This window comes from Macaca thibetana, chromosome X (assembly GCF_024542745.1).
Source record: "Macaca thibetana thibetana isolate TM-01 chromosome X, ASM2454274v1, whole genome shotgun sequence".
Classification (NCBI taxonomy): domain Eukaryota; kingdom Metazoa; phylum Chordata; class Mammalia; order Primates; family Cercopithecidae; genus Macaca; species Macaca thibetana.
The window spans coordinates 12,507,412-12,524,037 of NC_065598.1; the positions used below are offsets into that span (position 1 = coordinate 12,507,412).

The 16,626-nt window shown below is 42.9% G+C and overlaps 1 protein-coding gene across 1 annotated transcript; it reads left to right on the forward strand.

Annotated features, from left to right (window-relative positions):
- The first annotated feature begins 1,413 nt into the window (after positions 1-1,413).
- TMSB4X (thymosin beta 4 X-linked) lies at positions 1,414-3,637 on the forward strand. The gene is made up of 3 exons (XM_050777283.1): positions 1,414-1,567; positions 2,658-2,773; positions 3,191-3,637. Exons 2-3 carry the CDS (start codon positions 2,674-2,676, stop codon positions 3,223-3,225), a joined length of 135 nt encoding a protein of 44 aa, XP_050633240.1. The 5' UTR covers positions 1,414-1,567; positions 2,658-2,673; the 3' UTR covers positions 3,226-3,637.
- The last annotated feature ends 12,989 nt before the right edge of the window (positions 3,638-16,626 follow it).

Below are 16,626 nucleotides of genomic sequence, written 5' to 3' on the forward strand. Positions count from 1 at the left end.
CAACGATGAAGTGGACTCCCAACATGGAACAGAGGCGGGGGACTGATACCAGACAGGTGACATTCGGTGCATGCACGAACAGGTCCAGTGCCCCATTTGGAGGCCAGGAAGGCAGCCACCCAGCAGAGCATTAACTAGGGAACCAGACGGTCACCTGCCCCTGCTCACCCCCACCTCCTTCCTCCCCAGGAAAAAGGAAGTCAAGTAGATGAAGAAACGGGGAAATCCGAGCTGCTGGCAGTGGCATTCAAGGGTCTATATATAAGGTTGACTCTAATCCCCAGCGAGACAAAAGCCTGTGCCATAAAAATGATTAGCAAGGGGTTTCTAGAAACATTTCCCCAGGCCACGGAAAAGGAGAAGGAATATTTTGCACACTGCCTTGTTTCTTAGAAATAATCACAGCTAGGCCTCTTTATAACCGGGGAGTCTTTTTCCTTTCACACGCCATTTGCAGGCGCGTGCCATGGTATTTGTAACTAATTTTCAGTAGCAAGTGGGTCACTGGTATTCACAGAGTCAGGTGCCATTTTGAAAACTGCTTCCCTCTACCCGAATTTCTTATATTTCCAGATGCAGATGCACTTCAGAGATGTTCTAGTGCTGGAAACGCTCCCTTGAAAATATAATTTGATTTTTGAATTTCACCTTAAGATGTTAGAGATCATGTAACTGTCGTCTTCGGAATTCAACGCAGGCCTCCTTAGCCATCACTTTTATAATTTATGAAAATAAGGAAGAGGAAGGTAAAGAACTTCCTCATTGCCAGGCAGTAAAGTCAATGGCAGAGCTTGAGCTTGACTTATTTTGCTAAGAGGGAGGTGTTTTACCCTATAAACTCCAGACAAATTACCCTACACCCAGCAAATATTACTGTTGAGTGGTCACAAAAATTATGCTGATGAAACAATATGGATGTTACAGTGATGAAACTTTCTCTTTTAAAATCACTTAAGGGTGCTTTACGTCCCACCCAAGGCAAGAGGAACGCCAGCGAGGAAGACAAAGAGGCCCGGGGTGGGGCGCATGCCCTCCACTGGTCTGAAAGCTGAGTCACAGGAATCGTACCCCTGCAGCCGGCCAGGCTCTCCAGCGAGAGACACCGCGCCCTTGTGTGGAGATGTCCACAGTAGACAAAGGCAGTTTCGCAATAAAACAATGCCTGTCACCCTAGGTGCCACCCCGACCCTTAGTTATTATGCACTGGTCCCCAAGAGCAATTTTTGCGCTGCTGTTGCAAAAATTCATCGTAATGAAATAAACGTAAAAGGGGAAAATGTGTTATGAAGGAAGTGTTGGAGCGTGCTTTGCTCATTTATTTTTTTCGCCATGTTGTGGTTAGGGTGCACTAGTGGACCCCGGGTGGGGGTGGGGCTCCCCAAAAGCCTGGCAGGCCTCCGGATGCCGTTCCGAGACGCGGCGCGAAGGAGTTAAGCGGGCCGGCGGGTGACATCACCTCATTTACATAGGAGCGCCCATAAAGCGGCGCCCGCCGCACCCCGCCCGACAACTCGGTGGTGGCCACTGCGCAGACCAGACTTCGCTCGTTTTCGTGCGCCTCGCTCCGGTGAGCCCCAGGGCCCCTTCCTCCTTCCTCCTCCTGCCTTCCTGCCTCAGTCCCCTTCCCACGGTGCTCGCCCTTTCATCATCCGCTTCCCTGTGAAGGCATTTCCTAAAGCCGAGCCGGAGTGGTTCTCCCGGGGCAGGCTGCTTTGGGGAGCTGGGGGGGTGCGAAACACCCTAGATGCTGGGTAATGGGGTGGGAAAATCGATGATTTAAGAACAAAACCGAAAAACTGGCGTTTTGCCGTGCTGCTCGGAGGGGACCTTAAAAAATTTCTTAGTGTTTGCCCGCAAAGGTATTGTGCGTTGCCTGGGAGGCTGAGATGGGGGAGAACAGACAGGTCCTTTGTTCTGAGGTTCATCTCCCGAGCCCCGAGCCTCCTCCCAGTCTCGGACGGCTGCGCGGGCTGCATCTGTGCAGCCTGGCGGCGGTGGGGCTGTGCCATGACATTTTCACAGCCCTTCTTGCAGAGACATGTGTGCCAGGGATGCCGAATTGCCGGGAGAGCAGGCAAGACCGGCTTCGGGGCGCGCGACAGTCGCTTTGTGTGCGGGGCTGCATTGTGGCGCGGGCGAGGAAGCGGGTAGGGCGGTGGTCGGAAGCTCCAGCCGCGGCCGCCGCCTTTGTGAGAGGACGAGAAAGCCAGATCCGGCCCGCATCCTTTGCGGAGAGGCCGCGGCTAGAAAAAGGAAACGCTTTTGCTGCCTGGGTTCCATTTTAAGAATTCTTGCCGATTTTTCCCACTTGAATTCGGAAGTGGCTTTCCTATTTCCTTGTCCTAGCCAGCCTTTAATTTTAAACGCTGTAATGAACAATTCGCATTGGTCAATTTCCTTTATTCTGCAAGATTCGGCTTTGAGAGGCATCCGCCCTCTTTGGTCCCCAGCGTTTTGAAATATGGGGAGGAGGGGCGCGGGGAGTGTCGCCCCTTTTTCTGTAGAAAGAGGAAGCTCGTGAGTGTGGAACGGCAGCGGAAGGAGGGCGAGAAGGGTTTTCAGGCTGCGGGTCGCAGGGCAGAAGCGCAGTTCCCAGCCCAGAGACACTGGGGGTGGGTGGCTCTTCCTCACGCTCGCTCTTGGCTTGCTCCCTGCAGCTTTTCCTCCGCAACCATGTCTGACAAACCCGATATGGCTGAGATCGAGAAATTCGATAAGTCGAAACTGAAGAAGACAGAGACGCAAGAGAAAAATCCACTGCCTTCCAAAGAAAGTAAGCTCCGACCCACCCCCATCTTTAGAAAGGCTGGGTGGGAGCGGCCGGTGGGAGGGCGGGAGGCTGGGAGGGGCCGCGGGAAGAATTCGGGAGGGGGGAGTGCGGGGGAAGAGCCGACAGCTGATGAATGTGGCTTGCAAAGGTTAATTAAAAATGGTTTTGCAGCCAACAAACACAGGGCTTTAGTAATTTAGTTATGGAATATTTAATATGCCATATTAATATAAAAACACATTTGTCCGTTAAAATATACTTCTATTTAGTATATTCAATATACATATTTTATTCCATTATGGAATACCTTGCAGAATGTTTGATTTGAAAAGATGCTTTAAATGAAAGCCCTTTATAGTAGTCTGTACTGAATCCTTTAATCATCTCCCTCCATCTTTTTTTTTCTTTTTCTGGTCACAGCGATTGAACAGGAGAAGCAAGCAGGCGAATCGTAATGAGGCGTGCGCCGCCAATATGCACTGTACATTCCACAAGCATTGCCTTCTTATTTTACTTCTTTTAGCTGTTTAACTTTGTAAGATGCAAAGAGGTTGGATCAAGTTTAAATGACTGTGCTGCCCCTTTCACATCAAAGAACTACTGACAACGAAGGCCGCGCCTGCCTCTCCCATCTGTCTATCTGGCTGGCAGGGAAGGAAAGAACTTGCATGTTGGTGAAGGAAGAAGTGGGGTGGAAGAAGTGGGGGTGGGACGACAGTGAAATCTAGAGTAAAACCAAGCTGGCCCAAGGTGTCCTGCAGGCTGTAATGCAGTTTAATCAGAGTGCCATTTTTTTTTTGTTCAAATGATTTTAATTATCGGAATGCACAATTTTTTTAATATGCAAATAAAAAGTTTAAAAACTTAGCTGGTGTGTCTGGTCTCTGGAAGGATCGCGGATGAAACCTTTGTAAAGAGGCCTAACCTCTTGGTCCACTGGGGAGGGACAAGCATCTGGTGACTGGATAAATTCCCTTATGGTGTAGAAATGGGTTTCACCCAGGTATGCAAAATACCTTGTCTATACTAGGTGATCATTTTCTCAGGCTGATTGAATTCCTAGTATGAGTTGTATGAGAACTTTAATAAAAATATATTTGCAGTTCTTACGGGTTTTGATAAGCTGACATTGCATTTATTGCACGTGCTCAAGAAAATGAAGGTGATAATTTACAGCACAGTATCTTATTTCAGGCATCAAATTGAACTTGGTTATTTAACCAAGTGCTAGTATTAACAGACGAGTAAAAATTACATTTTTAGCAGCTGCGTTAAGGAATTTAGGACTTTTGCTTACTCATTTTCTAATGGCCGGTTTCTATATTAGAGTTCAATATTTACAGTTGCTTTAATGAATACAGTTAACCATTAGTGAACATGATTTTAAATTTATTGAGTCCTCTTAGTTTGAATAATCTTTGGATTTAAAAGATACTTATTCGATCTTTTGGGTTTAAAGGACACTAGCAGGACACAGGTGAGATTTGTACTAAGTTTAAATCCAGCAGGAATTAATTGACTCACATTTAGGTCTTTAAGTCCTTGATAACTTCTCAATCATCGGAAGTTATTTTCGCTGATGGGTAAAAGCAAAGTCCTTGGTGCGGAAAGACGGGAACAACATCAATTTTTTAAGAGTTAAAAAAGATTTGCCATTCTATAAGGTCCTTAATGGATTCCTCGGTTCTGTAGGGAAGGGTGGAGAATTTTTTTTTAAATAAGCACCAATTTTATTAAGCTGAAACAGCATTTAAGAAGGCTTTTAGTTGACTGCTCTGCAAAGCTAAATTTTACAATGCAAATGTCCAAGAAGTTAAACATTTTTCTCTCAAAACCGACTTATGAAAATACCCTCTTTGAAGCGGAGGGGTAGGGAAAATTGTTGATCACTATTAAACTGGTTGCTTTCATTTCCTTTGCTCAACACTTATTTTGAGAAATGCACAGGAAACCATTTACCTGTGGTTTAGACAATCAAGTAGACCATCAGGCTAGAAGCCTTGCTCTGCGTTGCAAGGGAAGGGGTGCGTACCCGCTGCTGCAGAGGCTGCTGCAAAACCTGAAGCGCCACAGCCCGCTCAGCTGGGTGAAGAGAGGAGTAAGCACAAAGGCTCTGGAGCCATCTCAAGATGGAGATGGGCCTGGAGCCCTGCAGTTTTCTTGCCTATAAGGAAGGGTGTGGGCACAGTGCAAATGCCCAAGGCACAAAGAGAAACCATTCCCACGTAGGTTTTTGCTGTGTGCCTTTTTCAAACAATGCAAAGACGAAAGAAGATTTTAAGAAATTAACACAGCTCCAGAGTTCCTGTTGAAGAAGGAACATTTACGAAAAGGGATGATTCATGGAATAGAAGGCCTTTCTCTCCTAAAGGGACAAAGCTAAAACATAGCAAAAAATAAAAATAAGATAAAAAATCTGGTAAAGGTTGAATTCAGGCTGCTTGACGTGTGGAATGGGGAAATTCAGAAGCTTCTTCTGCCCATATCACACTCTATACACTTAACTGCTGCACCTGGGGATGGGAGAGACTCCATTTATTTATTTTCTAAATTTTCACGGGGATTCTTTGTTTTTCCCAAGAGAGATTCTTCCCAGAAGGGCTGGGGGTATTTATGAATCAGTGTGGGGATATATGTTCCTGCTACGTAGGACTTGGGAGTCGACAGTATTTTTCACAGATACAAAGGGGACATTAGGTTTACCCTTAGAATGAGAGAATGTTGGGATTGAAGGAGACCCTATGACTGTTTCTCTTCCCCACAGGAGAAAACAGGCCAAGGTAGCTTAAGTAAGCCCTGAAGGTCACGCAGTTTAGTCTGGGATTTCTGCAAATTTTGAATTGATCAAGACAAAGCAAAAATAAAGGAAATAAAAAGAGACTAACTAAAGGACCTTTGAGATTGAGCTGGCTTCATTTTGAAATCTCGCAAATTTGTCAACCTTCACAGCCACATTTCCAGCCTTCCAGTGGTTGGAATTTTAAAGCTATTTTTATTCTTTTGGGAGAACAACACAGCTTTTGGGCTGTGTATGCAAAGATTGAGTGTGTATGGGGGGGAGGGGGGATTCAAAATCTTAACAAACCTTGAGTCTCTCGGCTGTGTAAGAGACCCATTATAGTCAGAATCAGGTATTGTCTCTTTTAAATGCACAAGGAAGGTCTGTTTATTTTCCCCCTAAAGAAGCATCTAATTCCTCAAGAGACAAAAAGAAAATATTTTTGCATTTTTTTCTAAACATATGGGGTCAATTTTGTGCTTACTAGAAAGAACAGTGCATTTTAGAGACAACATTACAGACAAAAAGTCAAAATAAAAAATCTTGAGTCTTTCTTTGTTCAAGAATGTAAACTTAAAACATTGTTTAAGAACGTTGAAAGCACTCAATGCTTCATTTACCCTAGTAGCCTTCACTAGCCTAGCAAGAAAATAAGAAAAAATACCCTCCCCACTCCACACTCCCCAAATTCTTTCTTTTAGATTACGCTTTCAAGAGTGGCTTACACTGCAATCTAAGAGAAGCAAACACACCAATTTGGGACTCAACTAGGTTTTCTCTGTATGTAATGAGAAGGGGTGAAATTACAAATGTAAGGCAGAGATGTACAACAAAGCAAGCTAGGAAGAAAATATGTTTCTAAGACCTGTATTTACCTAGTTTATATTTTCCTTGGACACTTGCATAGCATTTTATTTCTCTAATCACATTGTCGTGCTAGTACCATCTTTGCTCCTGGCTTCTGAAACTTTTGTAGGCAGGTCTGGTGCATGCTACATTCATTGTGTGCATACACCATGTACTCTTCCTTCTGTGCCCCAAAGCGCCTTGCATAGTATTAGACACATATTAGGGCTTTAATATACACTTCTCCCCTTACTTGATGGAGACTTCACTTTATTTATTTATTTATTTATTTATTTATTTATTTATTTTTGAGATGGGGTCTCACTCTGTCACCCAGGCAGGAGTGCAGTGGCGCAATCTCAGCTCACTGCAACCTCCGTCTCTCAGGCTCAAGATCTTCCTACCTCAACCTTCCGAGTATCTGAGACCACAGGCATGCGCCAGCATGCCCAGCCAATTTTCTTTTTTTTTTTCTGCCATGTTGCCCAGGCTTGTCTCAAACTCCCGAGCTCAAGCAATCCACCTGCCTCGGCCTCCCAAAGAGCTGGGATTACAGGTGTGAGCCACCATGCCCAGTCAAGACTTCATTTAACATGCTGGTTTTGGGGTCCCTTTGAACATGTGAATGTCATGTTAGACATCACAATTTTAAATATGTTTTTAAAAATATATTTAAAGAGCTTTGAACAGTAATTTGCCACTGACCTTGGTTGTGCTGAATTTTTTTTTTTTTTTTCCTGAGACGGAGTCTCGCTCTGTTGCCAGGCTGGAGTACAGTGGCACGATCTCGGCTCATTGCAACCTCCGCCTCCCAGGTTCAAGCAATTCTCCTGCCTCTGCCTCCCAGGTTCAAGCAATTCTCCTGCCTCAGCCTCCTGAGTAGCTGGGACTACAGGCGCACGCTGCCATGCAGGGCTAATTTTTTTTTTTTTTTTTTTTTTTTTTTTTTTAGTAGAGACAGGGTTTCACCATGTTGCCCAGGCTGGTCTCAAACTCCTGAGCTCAGGCAATCCACTCACCTCGGCCTCCCAAAGTGCTAGGATTACAGGCTTGAGCCACCGCGCCCGGCCAGTTGTGCTGATTTGAATCAATACTTATAGCCAACTCCATATTATGAAGCCAGAGCACTGGATCATTAGTTCACTCCACCAGTTCATGCCAGGTATTTCATTTGCCACAGAGACATGGTTGTAAATAAGAAGATGTAGTCCCTGCCCTTCTGTGCCCTCCATTAGTTACGAGATGCATTTTTCATCTGACTCCAAGTGGAAAATACTAAAATTATTCTTTTCCATTTTTAGGGTACATGATGAGTCTAAGGGCTTTGGATTTCTAAATGAGGTTTAATACCTATTCTTTGCTTTACAGTGACCATGTTTCCAAATACATCTAGAATGATTAATTCAAATCCCTCCAAAAGTTCAATGGTGAGTGAAGTTTGAAGGAAACTGACTGATTCTTCACCTTGCAATCAAATATTCTATTAGCATAGAAAGATTGGGCATGATAACTCTTGCCTGTTATTTTTTGAGAATACTTTCTGAGGAATGCCCAAAGATCTAAAAATGGACTGCATGAATAGCATTTTGTTGTTGTTGTTGTTGTTTTTTCTGGGCAGGGTCTTGCCCAGGCTGGAGTGCAGTGGCTCTATGATAGCTGCACTATAGCCTCAAACTCCTGGGCTCAAGTGATCCTCCCACCTCAGCCTCCTGAGTAGCTAGGACTACAGGCATGTGCCACCAGGCTTGGCTAATTTAAGTTTTTTTTTTTTTTTTAGTAGAGACAGAGTTTTGTTATGTTGTTCAGGCTGATCTCAAGTTCATGGCCTCAAGTGATCCCCCTGCCTCCACCTCCCAAACTGCTGGGATTACAGGTGTGAGCCACCACATCCAACCTGGATAGATAGCATTTTAAAATCTATCTTTTGCTAGGATTTTGTGGCTTAGAAGTTGAATCTCCAAAGAAATACTTCTTATTGCTAAATCCTTCCCCTTCCTCTGTTTGCCTTCTCTTTCCATTCAACCGTATGATTGTTGGGGGCTGAAATGGTTGCTCAAATTTTGAAATCCCTCAGAGAACCAAGCAAAATGATGACCACTTGTATCCATAAGCACAGCACCTGGCTGGCTGAGGGCTGGTCGCATTTGTTTAGTAGGATTCCACAGTCTGGAACTTCAATGGAGGGGGACAATAATCTATTCAAAGCAGTTGGAGCTATTCCTGTCACGTTATTGTCAAACCACAGGAATTATGCCTTTCCTCATTACCACATTGAGTGCTGTAAGTGGCTGATACCTTTGGCCACACAGAGACTTTGTGATAGCGTTTTTTTAATCTAGAAACAAAAATATTTCATAAGATTAAAAAATATATATGGAATGCCACATGGTTATTTCTACTTAAAATGATGATGGCTTGCTTGGAGGGTAGAGTCATTCTTTTTTTTTTTTTTTTTTTTGAGGCAGGGTCTCACTCTGTCACCCAGGCTGTAGTGCAAGTGCAGTGGCACGATCATGGCTCATTGCAGCCTCGACCCCCCAGGCTCAAGCAATCTTCCCACCTCAGCCTCCTGAGTAGCTGGGACCACAGGTGTGTACCACCATGCCTGGCTAATTAGAAAGAGTCATTCTTTACTCAACAAACATTTACTGAGCACCTAGTGTTTGCCTGGCTCTTTCCAAGTTGCTGGAATAGGAAGTTGAATAAGGCCCGGGCCTACTCTTGGTCTATGGGAGAGGCAAACCTGTGCAAATGAACAGCCGTATCCGACCTGAGCCAGATATCCATTCATTTATTCAACTATGATTCACCCAGCTTCCATTTTTGCCAGGTAAGACACTAAGCCAGGAGATAAACTGGAACCAGATTGTGAAGGGCCCCTGAGCCAGGCTAAGGAGTTGGAAAATTACCCTTAGGTAATTGGGAGATATTAGAAGTAAAATCATTTCATCCACATGAGGCAGTCTGTAGACCCTTGTTGTTTAGAAATGTAGCTATAGGGAAGGAGGGTGCAGAAGAGACTGTCCATACTTGTCACTGAAAAAGCATATTGACATCATCAGTGTTGCAGCAACCTCATACAAGAAGGTGCTAAATCTTACTTTTATTGGTATTTCTTGGTCCACATTTCGAAAAGATGGGCTTGTAACACCTCTATATTATGAACACTTCATGGTCATTTGGTACCAACTTTTATACTGGAGTGGAAAGAAGTTTAATCAATTTGAAATGGTTAAAATTACATTTTTGTGTGGAGATCTCTGAGGTTTGCAGTGCCTCTAAGGTTTATACATTAAAAGCTGGTCTTCAATCATGTATTAGGTTCCTGGGGCAGCTGTAACCAATTCCTACAAACTTGGGGGCTGAAAACAACAGAAATGTATGCTCTCATGTTTTGGAAGCCAGCAGCCTGATATCAAGGTGTCAGCAGAGCCAGATTCCCTCCAAAGACTCTGGGAGAGGCTCCTTCCTTGCAACTTTCAGCTTCTAGTGGCTCCAGGTATTCCTTGGTTTTTGACTGCGTCACTTCAATGTCCACTTCCATTTTCATGTGGCCTTTTCTGCGTCTGTGTCTTCTCCTCGTCTTTCTCTTATACGAGCACTTCTCATTGGATTTAGGGCCCATCTGTGTCATCCAGGATGATCTAATCTCAAGATCCTTAATTACAGCTGCAAAAAACTCTTTCCCAAGTAAGTTAGCGTTCACAGGTTCCAGGGATTTGATATGGACAGATCTTTGGTGGGGGGAGGGCTGCTATTTAACCCACTATAAATTGTCATTAGTGGGTTGTCTAGTAGAGGCACTGTAGTGCGAAGGTTGAAGTGATCAGGCGGTCAGCACTGTGGGCAGGGACATTTTACCGAATGAGTGGGTTTGTGGAAGGAGAGAGGACAACTGAAGTTTTTCGACATTAATCAGAACATTATCCAGTGATTTAAGGACCAATATGGAAAAACTTATAGGACCCGTAAGTGGGTGAAGAGAAAGGGGTATGGAAGGAAGGAAAATGAAAGGTTTGTAATTGGTTATATGTTTCCTGTGATTACAGGGATGAATAACACAGGTGGTCATAGCAGAAAACAGTTGGTGCTTCCTCAAGAGCAGTGAAAAATACCATGTGGGAAAAGAAGTATATATACTACCCTAAGTAATTAGAGAGGCCAGTCGCAAAATTTAAAAGAAAAGAGAGTAAAAAAGAATATAATCTGAATGGGTTTTTTTGAAGAAAGGATAGTAATTATATAACCCTGAACTTGTCATTTCAAACATTATTGGTAACTTGAGCTAGGAAGGTGAGAGCACCGTGAGTTCATATATGCAAACGTAAATTCTCAGAGCCATACGTGCATTCCTAAGGCATTCCCCTAAGGTTCCACTGACTTTCTCTGTATAAGCTCCGTGTTATAACAGATGTATAAATATACACGCAACATGCATCGAGAACAAACATATTGGCTTCTGATGTTTGGAACCGTCCGCCTATCAGGGCTTCTTTTCTGAAATAAATTATGAAATTTCCCAACAGGAGAGATGGATACCAAAAAGGCAATCCATTTAGGTCCTCAACCCATTCAAATAATAAATCCTTCAGATTAGAAGGAGGTAAGGTCAATTAAATCTAACATAGACATTAAGAACTATCGGCCCCAAAGAAGCTACTCCACACTTTTGACCATATTCCTTTGAAACAGGGAGGATTCATGTTCTCTCTCCTCTCCTGGAAGCTGACAGATACCTATGTATGATGTTGACATTTATGTATGTCTAGAATGCCTAAGGCATTTGGTTTGGCCAAGGCCGGTTGTGACTTGGCCCCCTGCCACCATTCTTTGTACCACAGGTGTTTCCAAGTAGGATCTCATTCGAGTTGGGAGGGTGAGTTAGGGCTTTAGACCACAGGAGCAGCTGAGGGAAAACTGTAAGGGGCCAGGCTTAGCCAAGAAAAGAAGGCTGAGAAAGATCCAAACCAGACAGATGGCTACCATTCTAACCTCTATCCCCACCCCAGCGCTACCACACTTCAGGCCACACCCTATCCAGAGTGTGGTTTTCAAACCACAGGCTGTGTCGTAGGGAATCAATTTATTGATTCTTGCCAGCATTGGAAACAAAAATTAAAAACAACAACAACAAGATAAAATAAATCACTAAAAATAAATCAAGCAAGAATTACCAGAACTCCTCAGCATGGTAAGGGTAACTATTGTTTATCAAACTTCTGTTTGAGTTATTTATGAGCGAGAGAAATGACTGATCTGTGATGTACAATGTTTCTCTCAGTGTGAGTCAGACTCACACTTGTCAAGACTTCCATCCCCCAACCTCCTGCCTGCTTATGGCCTCAATTCCTTTCTTTTCTCTGTCTAGGTTTGACTCCTAATCATTCACTTCAGATTGATTTTAAGCCCTCTCCTCCCCATGTCCGGCTGAAATCTTCCTTCATGTCCCAGTCCTGAATCCACTCCAAGAACCTGTTTGCCATCTTTTCACCCAGGCTAGTACTAACAGATAAAATGATACACTTTGCCATCCTGTCACCTCAAAATTTGTCACTTGTTCCTGGTCAGCTTCCTATTAGCTGTGCCACCCTGCAGAAACTTCATAACTTCTATGAGCTTCACTCTTCTCACCTGCCCAATGCAGAAGGGGATGGCCATGACACATGGGGTTGCTGTGAGAGTTGAAGGAAATATGTATATTGTAGGTGCTCAATATATGGTCTCCTTTATTATTGCAACAGCCTCTTAGTTCACAAATCAATGCACTATTATTACATGAAATACTTCTTACTTGACCTCTTTGTAGCCTGTGTGTGTGTGTGTGACAGGGTCTCACTCTGTCACTCAGGCTGGAGTACAGTGGTGCAATTTTGGTTCATTGCAGCCTCTCCAACTCCCGGGCTCAGGTGATCCTCCTGCCTCAGACTCCCGAGTAGCTGGGACTACAGGCGCATGCCACAATGCCTAGCTAATTTTTTCTCTGGGTAGCTGTGATGGTTATTACTGAGTGTCAACTTGATTGGATTGAAGGATGCAAAGTATTGATCCTGGGTGTGTCTGTGAGGGTGTTGTCAAAAAAGATTAACATTTGAGTCAGTGGACTGGGAAAGGCAGACCCACCCTTAATCTGGGTGGGCATCTTTAATCAGCTACCAGCATGGCTAGAATATAAAGCAGGTAGAAAAACATGAAAAGACTAGACTGGCCTGGCCTCTCAGCCTGCATCTTTCTCCCATGCTGGATGCTTCCTGCCCTCGAACATCAGACTCCAAGTTCTTCAGTTTTGGGACTTGGACTGGCTTTCCTTGCTCCTCAGCTTGCAGATGGCCTACTGTGGGACATTGTGATTGTGTGAGTTAATACTTAATAAACTCATTTCTGTCCCTCTAGAGAACCCTGACTAATACAGTAGCTTTTGACAGTGTTGACCACAGTCTACTTTCTGAAACCCTCTCCTCTCTCACCATTTTTAGTCTCTGACTTCTCTATTCCACCAATGTCTCTGATTGCCTTTTCTCTCTTACCCCATAAGTGTTGCTGCTCACTGGTTTGGATCTTTTGCTTACCTCTTTTGGTGTCTGATTTCACCCTTCAGACTAGAGGTTAGGTCTTTAGTTTCTAGATTTTTTTGGAGTTCTGAGCTTCACCTCGTCTTGTCTCTGCAACACAGAAACCCTAGATAGCTGCTCATTCCTGCTCCAACTCTTGCTTCTGTTTCAGGGCCCAGTGTCTCAGCATAGACTTAGAACATGGTGCTACTTTCTTCCTCTCCCAAGAAGTCATGTGACTCACTGTGTTAACTTTAAAAAAAAAATCGTAATTTCAAATTTACAGAAGAGTTGCAAGAATAGTTAAAAGAATTCTCTATACCCTTTACTTAGATTCACTAATTGTTAGCATTTTACCATATTTACTTTATCTCTCACCTCTTTTTTTTCTGAACCATTTTCTGAACCCTTTGAAGGTACCTCAGCTTATATTTCCTAAGAACAAGAATATTGTCTTATACAACCACAGTGCAATGATCAAATTCAGGAATTTTAACATCAGTGCTGTGATATTGTTATCTAATATAAAGTCCATATTTAAATGTTGCCAGTTGTTCCATTGTCCTTTACAGCCCTTTTCTTCCTCCTCATCTGGGATCCAATCCAGGATCATGCATCACATTGAGCTGTCATGTCTCTTTAACCTGGAACAATTCCTCAGCTGCTCTTTGTCTTTCAAGACAGTCACATTTTTGAAGAATATGAACCAAGTGGTTTGTAGAATTTCTATCATTTTGGGTTTGCCTGTTGTTTTTTTCGTGATTAGAGTCAGATAATTTGGGGTAGGAAAACTGATAAAGGATGTTGTGTCCTTCTTGGTGCCTCACATCAGGATGCACGTGCTGCTGATTTGTCCCATTCATTGATAACATGGATCACTTGTCTAGATGGTTGCCACCAGGTTTCTGCATTGTAAGGCTATCATTTTTCCCTCCGTAATTAGTAAGTAACCTGGGGGAAGATAGTTGGAGGCTCAGGCTCAAGTCTCCTGTTCTTCCTCAGACTTCCACCAAGTAGTTTTGGCACTTATTGATGATTCCTGCCTGAATTGATTATTTCTATGATGTCAGCAAAAACGGTGAATTTATGACACTATCATTTCTTTCTTTTTTTTCGAGACAGAGTTTCACTTTGTCACCCACGCTGGAGTGCAATTGCGTGATCTTGGCTCACTGCAACCTCCGCCCCTCAGGTTCAAGCAATTCTCCTGCCTCAGCCTCCCGGATAGCTGGGACTACAGTTGTATGCCACCACACCCTGCTAATTTTTGTAGTTTTAGTAGAGATGGGGTTTCACCATGTTGGCCAGGCTGGTCTTGAACTCCTGGCCTCAGGTGATCCGCCTGCATTGGCTTCCCAAAATGCTGGGATTATAGGCATGAACTACTGTGCCTGGCCCCTATCATTTCTCCTAATGTGACTTACCATTTTCTTATGTTCTAACCTGTATGTATAAACCAACAAAAATGTCATTTCAAAATTTATATGCTAACAATAATAAAAATAACAGTAGCTTCTATATGTAGGCCTATGGGCTTATCCTGCCTGACTAGACACAACATTATAGAGGTGCAATGTTGCAAGGAATATTTTCAAAGACTTTGAAAATGTGGCTGATGCAAGCTTGTGCTGTCATTTCAGTCTTTAAGAGTCAGCTTAGGGCTTGTTTGCAACTGACATTCTCATGTGTTACGACTGTGATTTTAAAAGAGAATAGAGATGCATGTATGTAAACCACATTCATGTTCAGTTCATACTAAATCTTTAACATTAATTTTGATTGACCACAAATATTATTCAGTTCTCATAATCTGGCAGAGAAATTTCTGTCATTAGTTCTGTGGAGCTACAACAAAGGCTTAAGGTGTCGAGGAATCAGGTAGAGGCAGATCCTTTTCAGGTTCCTGCTAGATAACAGATGTTTGCATTATAAAGGAAAACGAAACACAACTGGAATAATTGGGCACAGCATTCAGAACTGTCATTTCTGCAACTGCACCATAGGAAGAAGGCCTCTGCTCTTTCTCTGAGAATCAAGAGGTGGCCTCAGAATTGCGAGCTTGGCCAAGCGTGGTGGCTCACACTTGTAATCCCAGCGCTTTAGGAGGCTGAGGTGGACAGATCACCTGAGGTCAGGAGTTCGAGACCGCCTGACCAACATGGAGAAACCTTGTCTCTACTAAAAATACAAAATTAGCTGGGCATGGTGGCGCACACCTGTAATCCCAACTACTCGGGAGGCTGATGCAGGAGAATTGCTTGAACCCGGGAGGCAGAGGTTACAGTGAGTTGAGGCTGCAGCATTGCACTCCAGCCTAGGCAAAAAGAGTGAAACTCCGTCTCACAAAAAAAAAATTGCGGGATTGACTTTGGTCAGGTGCCTACGTTTCCGTAAGCCTTAAACAAACATCACCTTAAACAAATATCGCCCATTCTACTGGTCAAACACACCTTCCTAACACTAGCGTGAGAGGAGTGAAAATGTAGAGCACTTCAAGGGTGTCTGGCCCTCTTCCATTTTCTACCTGGAAAAAATATCTTCATCCACGTACTGCTGTTTGCTTATAACAATTGTGCCCTGTATTATCTGAGTCTCAAGGCCAGTGCTAACACAGCTGCATACCTGAACAATGACTCACCCCTAAAGTCATTTTCAAGACACCCTGACCATGAGTTTGTTATGGAAATAAAGAAAAAGTTTATGATTTTAGTGAGACTTGTCCTCCAAAGAGGCAGAGTCCTCAATATGTAATAACAATTAATAGAAACTTTCTCTTGTGTTTTTTTAGGGTGGAGTAGCAGATGATCTTTTAAAAGTGTTTTTAATAATTAAACTTTTTGGAACACATCCATTTATGTGGTTCAAATATCAAAAGAATATGAAAAATACATTCCCATTCGACTGATCACCCTCACTGTCTTGGGATAATGCTTTTTATTAGTTTCTTGTTTAACCTCCGATATATATGCAAAAACAAATATATAGTATAGTTTTAATGTCCCCTCCTCTTACACAGTTGGTATTATAAATCATCTTCCTAATATAATATTCTTAAACTTAACATTATTATGAATAATGCATATTTATTTATTTCAAATAAATCAAACAGTATAGAATGGACTGAAAGAGAAAGGGAAAGTTCCTCTAACTTTCAACTCATTTTCCAGAGATAGCCACTGTGAACAGTTTTATGTGAATCATTCCAGATGTTTTCTAATAATAGTGTTAGTGGTAAGAGCTGCCTGTGAAAGTTTTTGGAAAATTGAGAGCCGGTTGTTAAACGAAGTCACTATTAAATGATATAAACTTACAATAAAATAAATTATATGAAAAGTAAAGGTAATAAATGCTTAAAATGCATCACTGCCTAATTATTTTACACATTTTACTATTACTGTGCTCTTAGGGTTATTTACATCTGCTATATCTGTATGGTGGAAATACTATAAAATGCTGGCTGCAGGCATCTCTTCCCAACTCCTCTTAAGGACTTTACACCTCTACTGATGCTATGGTTTGAATGTTTGTCCCCTCTAAAATTCATGTTGAAACTTAATCCCCAGTGTGGCAGAATTGAGAGGAGGGGCCATTAAGAATTAATTGAGTCATGAGGGCCCTACCCTCAAGAATGGACTAATTCATTCACAGATTAATGAATTAATGGCTTGTGATGGGAGTGGACT

What these genes read in the sequence shown, in the direction of transcription:
- TMSB4X (XM_050777283.1), top strand. Translation starts at nt 2,674, where the DNA reads ATGTCTGACAAACCCGATATGGCTGAGATCGAGAAATTCGATAAGTCG. An exon ending in TCCACTGCCTTCCAAAGAAA is followed by an intron (nt 2,774 to 3,190) that starts GTAAGCTCCGAC and finishes TTCTGGTCACAG; the next exon opens with CGATTGAACAGGAGAAGCAA.